General features: G+C 46.9%; 2 protein-coding genes across 2 annotated transcripts; both read right to left on the bottom strand.

Moving 5' to 3' along the window:
- Positions 1–419: 419 nt before the first annotated feature.
- GPR35 (G protein-coupled receptor 35) lies at positions 420–3,176 on the bottom strand. The gene is made up of 2 exons (XM_014966269.1): positions 3,048–3,176; positions 420–1,680 (listed from the first exon to the last, which is right to left on the bottom strand). Exon 2 carries the CDS (start codon positions 1,652–1,654, stop codon positions 719–721), a length of 936 nt encoding a protein of 311 aa, XP_014821755.1. The 5' UTR covers positions 1,655–1,680; positions 3,048–3,176; the 3' UTR covers positions 420–718.
- A 4,652-nt stretch (positions 3,177–7,828) lies between these two features.
- Positions 7,829–13,816, bottom strand: LOC106902609 (G-protein coupled receptor 35-like). Its single transcript, XM_014966234.1, has 2 exons — positions 13,654–13,816; positions 7,829–11,924 (listed from the first exon to the last, which is right to left on the bottom strand). Exon 2 carries the CDS (start codon positions 11,909–11,911, stop codon positions 10,946–10,948), a length of 966 nt encoding a protein of 321 aa, XP_014821720.1. The 5' UTR covers positions 11,912–11,924; positions 13,654–13,816; the 3' UTR covers positions 7,829–10,945.
- Positions 13,817–14,886: the final 1,070 nt, after the last annotated feature.

The raw sequence follows: 14,886 nt of genomic DNA, 5'->3' as shown, positions 1-14,886 counted from the left end.
ACCCCTAATACAGAGTCCTTAATCCCACTGCCCCACCCCAACTCTTTGGATAGTAGTTTTAATGCCATTTGACGCAAACACTTTTGATGTAAAGTTTTTCCCCAGTACAAGGAATTGCAATTTCTTCTGACCTTGTATTACAACTGATGATCATTTTATAGCCATTATGTAGTATGAATGGTGCTGTAAAGGTATCTAAAGCAGACTAAATCTGCCTCTCTTGCTATGATTGTACATTATTACCACCTAAAATATAAGATGTGACTTATAAAAATATCCTTATTTCTTTTTCTGCAGTGGTTTCACTTTAACTTTTTTTTTCTTTTTTGATATTTGGAAGAACCTCTGTTTCTTTGTCACAGCTACAGCTGCATAAAAACTGACCCAAGGCGGGGGTGAGGGACAAAAAACCCCAAAACGCTTTATCACTGCCCGCACTTGTTTTGGGTTTTCTGGGAAAACGAAAGACCTTTTTTGCAGGGGAAAGCTATAATTTTTCTCAAATTTGCATAAGGCAGATAATTATCAGTGGCAACCTAGATCATTACATCAGGATTTGATGGCTGTGGTTGTCTAATTTTCATGTGTCTGAGTCCTTCCCATTAGCAGAAAGTCCCTCCATCCCATTCACACACAAAGAAACTGTGAAAGCCTGCGACTGAGTCCCAATTTAAATTGAACATAGCAAGTACAAAATGTGTGCTGTGTGTGTTTTGCACTAATATGTTACGCATGGGAGCTGAACTTCAGCTTTTTCACTGGTCTCAGATTTGGACTTTGCTAGCTTGGGAGATGCTTCCTTAAATTCCTTGTTGACAAAGTAATAACAAATAGCATCCAGGCAGCAGTTTGTGTTGGCAAGGACTGAGGCGAAGTGGACAAAATTATTAACACTCTGTATTGCAGAGCAGTTGGAACTGATGGAGTCCATTATAAAGCGAAGGAGATGCCCGAGGTAAAGAGGTAAAAAGCATATGATGAACACAGCCATGTTTGCAGACACAATGTAGACGGCCTTCCTGATTAGCTTTTCCTTGTGACACTTCTCATTCTTCTTTCTGACGAGTTCTGCAATGACTTGTATGGAGCAATAGCTCAAGATGATCAGTGGTATGAAAAACCCTATGATAATAGCACACAGCGTGATAACTGAGGGCTTAACAGAAGATTTTTCAAAGCAAAGTTCGTCTTGTCCTCGCTCCTCTAACTTTTTAATGAGGGACATCACACAGATGATGGCTATCCACAGAAATCCAGAGGCAAAAGCTGCCTTCAGCGGCGATCTCAGCACCTTGGCTTTCAAAGGGTACTTGATTGCAAGGTACCTATCAGCTGCTACGACAGTGATGATACCGATGCTCATTAAGCGGTTTATAAAATAGCCGCCTTCCAGAACCAGGCACCAACTATCTGCCTTCAGATGATGGAACTGGGAGAAAGTCTTAAAAGGCAAAGTGAAGAGCAGGAAGCAGTCGGCCACAGCCAAGTTGACCATGTATACTCTGGTTTCTGTCCATTTGCCGAGTTTGCAGCAGAACACCCACAGCGCCAGCCCGTTCAGTAAAATGCCCAAAAGCAAAACTGGGATGTAAAAACACAGCTGGACAAGTGGAAAGTTTTCATAGGCTGTGATATTGCAGCTGCTGAGGTTCATTTCAGGGGTATTAAGAGGCGCAGTTCCTGCAAAGCAGATTAAACCTTTTAGAATCTGCAGTCTAGACTGAAGCAATTATTAATTCAGATAGTTTAGTGCTTTACCAACAGTGAAAACCAGACTGTAGAGATGACTCTGCAGAGCAGAGCTGGCTGTAGGGTATGTAGTGGGATAAGGAGGGTGCGGGACATGAGCCTGATCAGTTGTGGAGGAGAGAAAAGGGTTCTGGCTGGGTCCCGTGCGGGGAAGGCTGCTTGAGGAGGGCAGCAGGGGAAAATGCTTGGGCCTCTCTTGTAGGCCACATTCAGACCAGGCAGCAGCAGGTATCCTACAGCTAGGAGTTATGTGAGCTGTTACAACCATCTGATAATGGAAAGGGAATGCCAGCTCTCATCCCTTTCCGTACAGTGGTGCGCACGAGAAGCCAACCAGCATCCTCAGAGCTCAAAATGCTCTGGAAGATGTGCAGCAGAAGGACAGCTGTACCCTCCTTCAGTCCGAAGCTGTCTCTGCAACACTTCTTGTTAGTGATGAGAGCAATTATTAGTACATCTCTCATTAGTTTTAGCTGCCATTGAATCCTGTACTCAGTTGGCAGCATCTAGCGCTCTGCAGCAAGAGTCGTAGTACTGGGGTCTGTATGCTGCCTTTCAAGGATCATGAAAAGTTGGTCTTTGTCTCAGAAGCATTAGAGCAATCTGCCACAATTCCAAGACAAAAAGAAGCCGCCAATGCCATGGTGAGAAATGTGATCAGCAGCCATGTGAAATAGAGAGACCAGCTGTATCTGGTCTAGTGGCTGGTTTTGTCACCCTGGATCTAAGGGCAATATTGCTGTTTTCCATCCTGCTTTGGAGGAGTTAATGCAGGATTATATTCCAGGTGCAGCTGTTCATGGATAGAAAAGACCTGGGAAGTCTGAGATTTTGGACTAAGGGGAACAAGGCTCTGTGGGTTCAGGTTCCCAGGGCTCAAAAGCATCTTGAGCAAGCAAACCATAGGGCAGTGCTGCAGCATCTATGTGCTAGCAGCTCCTGGCTAGCTTTGAAAATCATGCTAGGAATAATGCCAGGAGACCTCTTCAGAGGTGAGAGAATGTGCTACACCCAATACCTGCAGCATTTGTGTGCTTTGGACATGAGGAATGAGTTACGAGGCCAGAATATAAGAGAGCGGATTATAGCAGAAAACAGGAAGATCTAGCAGAGATTGAGGCTCTTAAGCATCCAAAACATGTCTAATGTGGCCAGTATCCAAATGAGCCATTGAAAATACATAGGCTCTAGTCCTCTTAGTTTCTCTACCACCATTTTGGTGTCCCACTATGTCTGGGGAAAGGCAGTGCCTTGCAGAGCTCAAATAACCGGGTCAGCAAATATCCAGGAGGAATTACCTGGTTGCTCGCCGTCCTCGAAGAGAGTGAATGTTCCTCCAGACCAGCTGCAGTGCTGCACGCAGTCGCGATGAGCCCTCCTAGCGCTGCTCCTTTCATGTGCCCAGCAAGGTATTCTGATATGACCATTTGCTGCTGGCACCAGCAATGCTGGTGGAGAAAGCACCCCCACCCCTCCTCAATGCGTTTCCCCAGGGTTGAGCTTCCTCTGTCACCACTGTCATGGCTCATAACACCCCCTGTTGACTGAGGAGCCTGTGATAGCCCTGCAGTGAGGTGAGATGCTCGTCTGCCATTTGGCCCTGCAGCAGTCCCTCCAGTGATGGAATGCCTTTGTTTTTTTCCTTTGACTTAGTTTCCAGTGCCTGATGTCTGACAGGGTGATGCCCATAGACCTTCCTCGCCCAATAGGCTGTGCACATTGCTTGGAGTGGACCTTGGAGGGTCCTGAGGTCTTCTCTGTGCCTTCTGAACTGCCACTCCTGCTGGGGCTGGGGCAGGGACTGCTGCCTGCTGTCACACTGCTGAGCCCCAGGACAGAGGCAGTCCCAGCCGGCCCCCAGACCCATTCACAGAGCTGAGGGCTGTGGTTTGCAGACAGTTTGGTAATTATTATAACAGGGTTTCACTCTGAATCACGGTAATTCTCTCATCCTCCATAGTTCTCATCAGCCAGCAATTCTGAGAAAACCTGGCACCGTGACCTTGTGACCTGGTGACTTTGTGACTGCTCTGCAGTTGCAGGTGTCTGCTGGCCAGGGTCTCCTCCTTGGCTTTCCATTGCAACCCAGTTACAAGAAGAGATCAGACGAGTTGATCAACAAGCTCAAAGGTCCTGCTGTTAGTAGCTTGAATTGCTGTCTTGGCCAAACACATTTCCCCTTCCCACTTTCCAGGTCATCTTGGGGAAGTTTCAGGAGTATTTCTGCATTGTCTGTCTGCGCATTACAAACCAGCCTTTGATATTAATTCCTTGCCAGTGTATGTATAGTCAGTATAAAGCTTAGCTTAAATATTTCTCCTGAGTTTCCAGGGGCTGCTTTTGCCTTTCTGGTGGATGCTTATAAGTAGTTACTGACCTATTAGTACGCCCAGTTCGTTAATCTCCAACTGCCATCATTTTCATGTCATGGTCCTTGTTAGTACTTTAGTTTTCAAAGTCATCCAGCTCCTGGGTTGTGATAGTTTCACCACTGTATAGAAAACACTTCACTTTGCATCATCCTCAAGTGTTGTCCGCTCACTCCTATTGTCTATGTCAAGGCAACCACTACTGGGTCAAAATCAAGCCTGGAGGGAACTCAGCTCATAGTATCTCTCAGTGTGATGCTTCCCATCCACAGCTTGGCGCTCTCATCCCTAGACGAGGGCAGCTATGTCTCCCATCAGCCTGGTGAGGCTCCAAGGGAGGGACAAACTATGTCACCAGACACAAAGCAGCTGGCTGCGATCAGCACGTTCACCAGGATACGTCAGAGCAACTCAACACCAGCTACCAGCAGGCAAAGCTATAATGAGGTGTTATCTGTGGAGAACTTACATGGTGTGGCACTCAGGTCCCTGTCTGATTCCTGGACACCACTGGGTCACGATCCTCACGCTTCTCTTATCTCCACCTGAGGTCCCCATCAGCCACCCTCTAGGCTCTTGCAGCTGCTTATGGCTCCCTTCTTCCATGCAGTCACAGGTTTTATCACGTCTGCCCTGGACCGGTAATGCTCATTGGGTATTTTCCCCTGCCTCTGCAGTTCTCAGCCTGTCTCATCGCTGCCAGCGCTGGCACTACGTGGCGCAGTGTGGGTGACACTTGTGCTGTTTTCTCACTTCCTTGCTGGCAGATCTCCAGCAGAGCAGTTGGGGGCTACGGCACCTCTGAGTACCAGCGCCTGTACAAAGTGCAGGCTGCTGCAATGTACTTCCAAGGAGCTTTTACTGACACCAGTGTCTACCACACCTTGGCTGGAAAAGTGATTTTCTTAGTGAAAGAAGCCAGAGAGGCAAAATACTCCTGTAAGGTGAAGCACCACTTAACTTTTGCCTTTCTATTTGTTCCCTCCCATTTAATGTTATTCAGACATGTTGAGAAACTGGACATTTTTCAGATTTTAGCATAGTAGAGCTGCTACTGGCCAGAACCTTCTCTTTCTTCCCCCATCCTAGAGAAGGGACTGTATTTGGTGATCTCTGCCCCTTGATCCTATTTTGGATGACATATTTAAAAGCCTTGTTGCTGATGTGACATTTCATGTGTCAAGTCCTTTCAAATTCTGGACTTCTCAGGCTCCTCATCTTTACTGAAAGCTGTGATAAAGTAATCAGATAGTTTTCGGGACGTACCTGGAAAATTTTGTTGTTTTTATCAGCGGAAGTGCTAGATAATCTCACTTCTCTGCTTGTACGTTGTAGGTAGCTTTTTATATCTAAGGAAAGAATTTGCTAAGACCCTTTTGATCTTTAAACTTCTTGATCTCTAAGACTTATTTCCATTTTGTGCAATCATTTTTCCTTCCCTTGTAAGCTCTGCCTGATGTCCTGCTTGAGTTTGTTGCCCAGCCAAAGAAAGCCCTTCTTATGAGGTTTTCCTGTGCTCCGAGTGCAGGTTGCTGATAGACAGCACATCTCAGATTTGATGGGCTCCTTCTTCCTTTTCCTGCCAGGGAAGATCTCGGTCTCCTGTGCCTCCCAGAGAACACGTCCTGCTGGCTGCAGCCACTGGCACATCACAGCGGGCCAGGGCCTCTGGCAAGGTAAGAGAGGTACAGGTGTGTGAGGGGGACAAGGGACACCGTGCTGCCCTGTGGCATTTGAGTTCTGCAGCCCTCTGTCCTGTGTGGTTCCCTGGCTTTCTCATGGGAAGACATGATGTTGCAACAGCAGATCCTGACCAAAACAGAACTACAGGGTTGGGAGCAGAATGTGTCATTCTTATTTTTAGCACGGAAAGCCTGTGAAACGGCAGTGTTAGGCTAACTGCAGCAACCTCACACACGTGGCTGTTGAGACTGTCACCCCTTTCCCCTTCCTTAGCCAGCGTGCAGGAACTGAGCCATGTCAGATAACAGGCTCGCAGGGCTCTCTGCAGTGTAGCCCTCGCCGTACTCATCCCCAAAGGGATCAGCCCTGTGTCTCTGTGCAAACATTTCAGGGAGGGCATGGCAAAGCCTGTGCTTCCCAGCTCCCTGCCACTGCTGCGGTGCTTGAGGAGTCCCCTGGAGACTGCTGTGCCCTTCTTGCAGAGAAACCAAAACCCCGGGGAAACCTCTAAATCAGCACCACCTGACTTGCTAAAATGCAGAACTCCCCGATACATGTCCTTCAGCCCCCGGGAGAGGAGTGCTGGTGGAGCCCAAACTTCTGGTCAGAACTCAAATTTCAGGCCTGTCCAAATGCCACCAAACAGCAAAATACTGTCTTATGCCAGCCCTTGCCTTCCCTGCTTCGAAGGGCCAAAAATGCTAAATCTGATGGCTACTCAAAAACAAGATTCTGAATTACTTTGTAGGCTTGTCCTTGCATTATCTTTTCCTCTCAAGCCTAAATTTTGACTGCAGCATCCATTTGCTCATTTAAAGTTTTAGCCATTGTTAGCATCTTTTTCTTTTAAGGGTCAGAGAGATTATAGCTTGCCAGCAGTGTGCCCAGGTGGCCAAGAAAGCCAACAGCATCCTGGCCTGTATCAGGAACAGCATGGCGGCTAGGGCCCGAGAGGTGATTGTCCCCCTGTACTCAGCACTGGTGAGGCCTCACTTTGAGTACTGTGTCCAGTTTTGGGCCCCCTACCATAAAAAAGACATTGAGGTGCTGGAGCGGGTCCAGAGAAGGGCGACAAAGATGGTGAGGGGTCTGGAGAATAAGTTTTATGAGGAGAGGCTGAGGGAACTGGGGTTATTCAGCCTGGAGAAGAGGAGGCTGAGGGGAGACTTTATTGCTCTCTACAAATCCCCGAAAGGAGGGTGTAGAGAGGGGGGGGCCGGTCTCTTTTCTCAAGTCACAGGCGACAGGACAAGAGGAAATGGCCTCAAGTTGAGCCAGGGGAGGTTCAGGCTGGATATTAGGAAAAATTTTTTCACTGAAAGGGTCATCAGCCCTTGGAATGGGCTGCCCAGGGAGGTGGTTGAGGCACCATCCCTGGAGGCGTTCAAAAGACGGGTTGATGTAGTGCTGGGAGGTATGGTTTAGTGATGATGCTCCTTGTTTGTTGTGCGGGTGTCTATTTTTGTCAGTTAGGTTGACCGTTGGACAAGATGATCTTTAAGGTCCCTTCCAACCTAGAAGATTCTGTGATTCTGTGAAATGTTAGCAGAATGCAGTGGGTCCAGCCCTGCTTGCTGGAGCTGCTGATGGACTGTGGCTGCTGCACCCCGCTATTATTAGCCAGCCTCTTGTGCTAGGAAATGGGAAAGATGTGGGGATAACCATGTCAGTGTCCTCATGGATTGCTATTCCAGTGCTGTATGACGGCTGGTAGTTTGTTGTAGCTCAGGTACTGATAACTCATCTCCTTCATTTACTGCGAGTGTTCAGGGAGCTGAGGTTTTGTTCAGACCGAAGAAAGATGTCAGAAACCCATCATAAACATCGTTATAACTTGACATATTAACTGGACACTAATTTTTTGTCCAAGGTAGTGCATAGGTCTTCACGTAATCAGAAAGTTCATTGTTCATCTTTGGGTTACACTATAAATATCCTGTCGTAAGGCAGATCTCATATCATGGTAACTAAGTCTTCTCTTACAACCTCCAGTACAGGTTTAGCATTCATAATAGAGGACTCCGATGTATAATGGTAATAAATAAATATGCATTTATTAATTTATAGATATGTTACTAGGAGATAGCTTTATTTCCACTTACAAAAGAATGTTTCCTTTTGTGTTGCATTCACTACAAACAACAAAAAATGACTTAACATTGACAGCCATTGTGAAGTCAACAAATTTCCCCTTTACAATAAGGAACACTTTGTTTTCTAAATTTAGAACATGAATGGCGGGAGACCTCAGTTTGCTTCCTACAAGAAAACAACGTTCACTTCACCCAGCTCTACACGCATTAAGCTTGGCTATGTTTAGGAATGATAAGTATAAATTCTATTGCCCAGCTGGTGTACTGGTTTTGGCACCGACAGGGGGTGAGCGAGTGGCTGAGCGGTGCTTAGCTGCTGGCTAGGGTGAAACCATGGCAGCTGTTTAGTTCAGTAGAGTGCCTTGTCTGTGATCCTTCCTTGATTTAAAAACTATAGGCTTGGCTAAGAAGAAAGAGCTCTGAAATTCTTTGGTTACCAAACAGTAGCAAATGGCATCTCAACAGCAGTTAGCATTTGCTTTACTATGAGGCCTATAAATGAGGCCACATGCACAAAAGCATTACTGTTTAGTGTTTCAGAGTAGACGACCTAATTGGAGCTCATTTTAAATTGGACAAGCTGCCCTGTGTTAACAGGGAGAAAACATTAATATGATTGGGTTTACCAAAAAAGTCAGTTGTTCCCTTTCTGGATTAACAGTAGGGTAACAGGTTAATATGAATCAACGTTCATCTTTTTTCTAAATACTAAATATTTTCATAATAATCTGCTTGGAACAGGCATTCTTTATAACCGATGAGATGCAAAATCCCAGAAGTGGATCCCAGAGCCAAAAGTGTTTTTGAAGGACCTCTTCACTGCTTCTGAAAACAGAAGTCTTTTCCCTTGCTGAACACCACTTGCCTGGACACGTAAGTGATGCCTGTCATGAAGACTGACAGCACTCCACAAAGGAGAATGGGCTAATGGGGACCCTAAGCCTCTTGCTCTTCAAGGATAGTTAATTGCAGAGTGTTTGTTGACAGCTACGAGGTGACAACACTCGTGCATCTCCTTAAGCAGTAGATGGTTTTTAAGATCAGGCACTATTTGTCTCTCATATCTTTTCCTGTCTTTGAAAGTAGACTTTAAAAGGTAGAATGAGGGCCAAACAGTGTGCGATGGTTAAGTTGGTCACATACACACATGGCCGGTTTGCTCTGCTTGCAGTGAAATACCAGTGATGCCAGAACATTAAATAATACACCAAAGAAGAAAATTGGACATAAGTGATCAACTGAATGACCTGAGTAGTTTCATCTATTTTTGTGCTGCAGTTGCTCACTGCAGCATGCTGGAATCTCTGCCAAATTATTGACAGAAAGCAGGTAGATGTAACATTTGAATGGGGAGTACTTTCTGTGATGGGAATAGTTGTTTCCGGTGTTGTTTGGCCAACGGGTGGACAGTGTTTTCAGCATGTGGTCTGCAGCCACCAGGGGGTGACAGGCCACTTGTTGGGGATCTGTTTGTAAGTTGTCACTAAGAAGGTTAATTGGCTGTAGGTTTAAATGAGCAGAATATGGGTTTGCATTCCCCAGAGGAATTTTTGAGGCGTTTACAAGCCAGAGGACACTGAAAGTCAAGGACCATGAAGCAAACATAGAGCTATCACATGCATTTCAAAAACTCTATATAATGTTTCCCATGCTGACTGTAAGTTATTGAGGTGACTGTGTGGTAAAATGTTAGATGAAATATCTGTGCAGATAAACACGAAGTAGTCACACCCTGCCACTGGCTTCCCTCTCAGCCCAGGTTTCTCTATGGGTCTCTTCTGGTGCCCCAAGACCTTGTGGCTTAACTGTTTTGAGCTGCTCTGCTGTCACTTCCCTGTGGGGTGGGAGGATATGTGTGCATAGTCAGCAAACAAAGATACTATAGAGGAATTAGGTACCTGAAAGCCAGACATTGAAACTGGTTCCTGGTCTGGGTTGCAGCTAGGATAGATCAAGGCTTCATCACACAGGACAATGCTAAGAAGCCATCAGTGGTGGGCCTGCCCTATCTCTGCAGAAGAGCCTTATACATGCCAATCTCACCAAACTTCCCCTGAAAACTGTTCATGGATGGTGAGGGAGGGATCAGGACTGCATCTGCTTCATGTTTCTCACTGCTGTTTTCTGCACATCAACACTCCTGTAGCATGAGGCTGTGATGGCTCTGGCAGATGCGATCACCTCTCGCCAGACAGGACACCCATTGAAGATTTGATCCAGTTAAAGTCCAACAACAAACCTTTCACCAGGGCTTACGGTAGTCACTGGGGTGAGATCAGATCTTCACAGCTTTACACTTGATATGCGCAATGCTAAGGGTCTGTTCTGTGGTCGACAACGCTTTGCATAGCTCAGTTTTTCCATGCAACAATGGCTTTATTTATACCCACAATGATTTTAGCCTCACAAATGCCAGGGCATTGCAACAAGCTAACACGAGTGTTATATGGCAGGAACGGGGCAATAGTCTCAGGCCACTGTCTGACTCCTGCGCTTCACTCCAAGCACAGCAATAGCTGCATTGGTGATTGCAGGTGATAGCTGCAAGCTTTGAAATTATACAGGCTGGTAGGAAACTACCACTGTAAGGGCAAATTCTTTGATGTGAGCAGCACAGATGTAGTAGGTTTGGCATTGTAGTATAAGGGCTTATTCTTGTTTTTAAGTGACCATATATTTTACAGTGCTAGAAGTGGATTTGTGTTTTACTGCAAGGGTGCTCAGTTTCCTGTGTTTAACTGCATGATATGTATGAATAAGCATACAGCAGAAACAATGGTCTCCATACCACATGGCTCTCCCTCTCGTCCAGGAGATGCCTGAAGCTGCAATTCAACAATCCAAGACAATACTCAGAGCTAGAGTCAAGTCACTGATGACAGAAGGAAAAAATACAAGTTAATATCAGACACCTTGTAGGGGTTTGCCCCTTTTTGCAGATATGCCTATACCTACAATGATTGCAAATACTGTAGGTGGGCCCAGTCCCTCTGCCTTGAAACTTCAGCAGCACTGTGGCTCTTAATGCCTATAATGCATACTGCACCTTGTTCATATCATTACTTGGTCTGTGGGTGGCTGTGACTCTTGGCTTTGGTTCGTCTTGAACCTCGTTGATATACAGGTTGGGAACACAGAAGGAAATTCCTGACATTCCTTGGCTGCAAAGTAATAGCAAAATGCATCCAAACAGCAGTTAGAATCTGCTAAGCATGCACAGATCTGAATAGAGGTTCTAACTTTCCAGAGCAGAGAAAAATCTTTAACAAAATCCACTGCAAACCGCAAGAGCAGTGTGATGTAGAAAGGTGAAAAACATACAATGAACACGCACAAATTCACAGAAATAATGTGGATTGCTTTCCGCATTAACTTTGTCTCGTAAGGGCTAGTGGCCATCTTCTTTTTGAGATATGTGATGACTTGTACTGAGCAGAAAATCACAATCACTAAGGGAATAAAATACCCAAAGATAATGGAGAATAATAATGAATAATTAGGTTCAGTAGATTCTTTCTGAAAGCAGATTTTTTTCTTATCTGTAGTATTATATGTATCCTTTGGATAAAATCTTTGCCTCAAGTTGACGTAAATTATCAGCGTTATCCAAAGAAACACACAGGTAGAAGCCGATTTTAGTGGGGATCGAAGCATCTTTGCTTTTAGAGGGAACTTGATTGCAATGTATCGATCAATTGCAATCAGGGTGATGATAAGGATGCTCATAGGCCTGTTTATAAAATAGATGTTCTCTATGACAGCACACAGTTTGTCGGAGGGATAGTTACACTTGGTAAAATATATGACGAAAGGCAGGGCGAAGAGCAGGAAACTGTCCGCAACCATGAGATTGATCATATACACCCTGGTCTCGGTCCATATCTTGAGCTTGCAGCAGAAGATCCAGAAGGCAGTCATCGTCAGTGGGATCCCCAAAGAAACCGTTGGGAGGTAGATGATAAATTGAAATAGCACAATGCCTTCCTGCGATGTATTGTTTATAGTGCAGTTAATCATGTTGGGCTGTTCTCTGCAAGAAAAGGGTGTAAGCATGAGTCTGAGCTGGGGGACAGGTCCTCTGGGCTGGGTTGTGCTGCAGAGCCACTGCTGTCATGGCTCTGTGGCTCCTCATGCCCCTGCACTGCATATGTTGGCAGCCCCCGGAGGGGCTTGGTGGCTTATTGTCACCGTCTATCCCTCAGCCATCAAAGTAACACTGTCTCTTGCCACCAGCTAAGACAAAAACACAGAAGCAATCCTCTCTTGCAGCTATTGTGGGGTTAAGCCTGCCTTGCCCTCGTCCAGTCCTGTTTTCCACAGTTTAAGTAATAGCAAAGGGTCTGCAAAGCAGAATGATATTTTTTGCCGTCCTTTATCTTTGCTGCTGCTGTGGTTATCAGAGTGCCACCTGCTTTAGGGCAGCCCGAAGCAGAGCTGGGCAGCATTCCCCCTTTGCCCTCCAGGGCCCTTGCTTTGCTGCTGAAACCGCCCCATGGGTTTACTCTGGGTCTTGCCAGCCCTGTGAACCTCCACAGGACTTGAGCCCTTCCAAATAGTTCAGGTGGCTCTACTCCTGGGGGCTACTCCTGCAGAGTGGTGGGCGGGTGGGTAGGTGGGTGCCAGCTGGGGGCAGGCTGTCCCCAAGCACAAACCCGCTCCTCTCGCTGCAGGATGCTGCAGGTGAGGAATAGCTCGGCACGCGTATCACCAGCCCCAGCAGATAACAGGTCTCCAAGGAGAGGAGGGAAAGTGAGCATACCTGCCTGATCTCAACCTTCAAAGACAGGAAGCCAAAATGTTGCTAGAGCAGAAAACACAAATCCAAGAACTTAGACTATCTCCTGGTATTCCTTTAAATATTTCAGGGCATCCGCTACCAGCAAGGAGGCTGTGGAGGATGCATCAGACTTAGTCTGCTGCTCATAAAGGAACTGTTTACAGTGAGGCAGGAAAGGAAAATGCCAGATTCCTACAATCTCTTATAAATACATCGCCTTATAAGTCAGCAGCTTCTAAGCATCAACGTCCAAACTGCAGTGAAAGTGCCCAGCTGCATGAACAAAGTGAACTCTTTTAAGTGTCTGAGACCAGGAGACAGATCTGGCAACCATGGAGGGCAATGCAGCACCTACCCTAGCACCAGAACTGGTACAGCTTTACTGAACCACAGCGATACAGTCATTTTTAAGGTGGAATTTATGGAGGAACTAACATACAGCCAGCATCCTGGCTCTCTTGGGCTTTCAGCCTCGCAGGTCTTTGGCTGCACTGTGGTACCACCTACCCCGCAGCCATTCCCTGCCATCCTACCGTGGTAATGCTGTGGTGAAAAAGCCAATTTCTGCATGAGTAGCACTGTCCCGAGGAGAAGCTGAGCCCTCCAGGCTGGGCATCCTAGCCCCACCAAATCCCCCATGTAAGCATATGGTGGTGGTTCTCAAGGTCCCGAGCTGCAGTATGCCTGGAGCTGGGTGTCTCCATGCTCATGGTAAATGTGCCATAAAAAGCCTTGGTCTGAAACCACAGTAAGAAATGAAGACCCCCCTCCAATGACACTTGTGTCTGAAAAGCAGCGAGGCATAACAATTGTGACAGCAGGAGGAGACTGAGGCATTTATGTAGCTCTGAGGATTGATCTGTAAGTTAATAAGCAGGCATCCCCAGCTAGCGCTTCGATTTAGAGGTGAGAAAGCTCATCCTAAAGTACTGAGCAGAGCACACTGCCACGCACCAGCGTGGGAAGAATTAAAAGACATTACCTGCTTCTTGTGGGGCCGTCGGGTGGTTTTAGTCCTCAGAAAGGTTGCAGTGTAGATGCAGGCGTCCCTGCAGTGGAGATCTGTTGGGTCTGCAGGTACCGGGGCAGGGTGCTGCTCCGTGTGGGGCACAGCTGTCTGGGAGCCTGCTGTCAGCAGCTCAGGAGCGCTGTAGCACAGCAATGAACTCTTGTTCTCCAAAAGTGGTTCATTTATCACCTACTTTTTGGGACGGTGGAGTCTCTGGTGCCCTCTGTTGTTCTTCTCACATCAGCTGAATGCTTCCGCATCATTTTTTCCACCCAGTCTGCGCTCCCCCCGACTCGCCTCACACAAGCTAGCAATTAAAATTTAATTTCAGTCGTGGGAAAGCAAATAATTTCTGAAATAAAACCCATAACGACTGCAAATTGTGCTTCTGGCAGCTAAAGGTCCCCTGGGGAGCAGAGCAGCCCCGGGCAGCCTCCGGTGCGGTTGCAGAGCATGCCCCAGGCAGGCAGCAGTGTGGGGCCCGATGGCCTTTCCGAGGGGGCACGTCAGTGCTCACACACTCCATGACAGCTTCACCCCAAGCTTCTTTTTGGTTTCTTTGCAGGAAAGGTGACAGACGCTACGGGCCTGCTTGTCCTCTGTGAAGCAGCCAGGTGTCTAACACTGCTCATCAGCACCACTGCCAAGCCCAAGCTGGTAATGAGGGTAACTGCCAACAGGACACAGGTGAGACATGCTGGTGTGGCACTGAGAACCTTGTAGGTGTTGGGACCTTTAGAAATATGTAAGAATATGCCCCAGTGGTATTTTATAGTCGTTTGGGTGGCTTTTGCTGTCTGCTGGCTCTAGCAGTTGCAGTCCCATCTGTGTGAGCCAGCTGATGGGAGCCAGATGCTGACTCCCTCAGGGTTTGTCTCATTAGTTCATGTCTCCTGGGATCGCGGTCCCAAAGGTGACAACAGCAGACTGAGCAGCAGCCGTGGGCTCCCTGATGGCCTGAAGGTCACAGGGGAAACTGCATAAGTGGTCGGGGAAGACTCTTCCACACTCTCTCTTGAAGCACTCCAAGCATTGCCTGGGCAGAGCTTGGAGGCCATTTGGAGGTTTTTTCAGCATTTAGAGAGAAAAAAAACAACCAGTCCCAGGGAGCATTTGAATAACATGAAAGGGGTCAGTCCACTTCCCACCTTCCCTGACTTTTCTAGACGGCTGGCTCATGGACGAAGGCATTTCCCTCATTGAAGT

The sequence above is a fragment of the Calidris pugnax genome, unplaced genomic scaffold (assembly GCF_001431845.1).
Source record: "Calidris pugnax isolate Ruff unplaced genomic scaffold, ASM143184v1 scaffold65, whole genome shotgun sequence".
Taxonomy (NCBI): domain Eukaryota; kingdom Metazoa; phylum Chordata; class Aves; order Charadriiformes; family Scolopacidae; genus Calidris; species Calidris pugnax.
This window is presented reverse-complemented; position numbering and strand designations above follow the sequence as displayed.

Coding starts and splice junctions, on each gene's coding strand:
- GPR35 (XM_014966269.1), bottom strand. CDS start 1,654: ATGAACCTCAGCAGCTGCAATATCACAGCCTATGAAAACTTTCCACTT.
- LOC106902609 (XM_014966234.1), bottom strand. CDS start 11,911: ATGATTAACTGCACTATAAACAATACATCGCAGGAAGGCATTGTGCTA.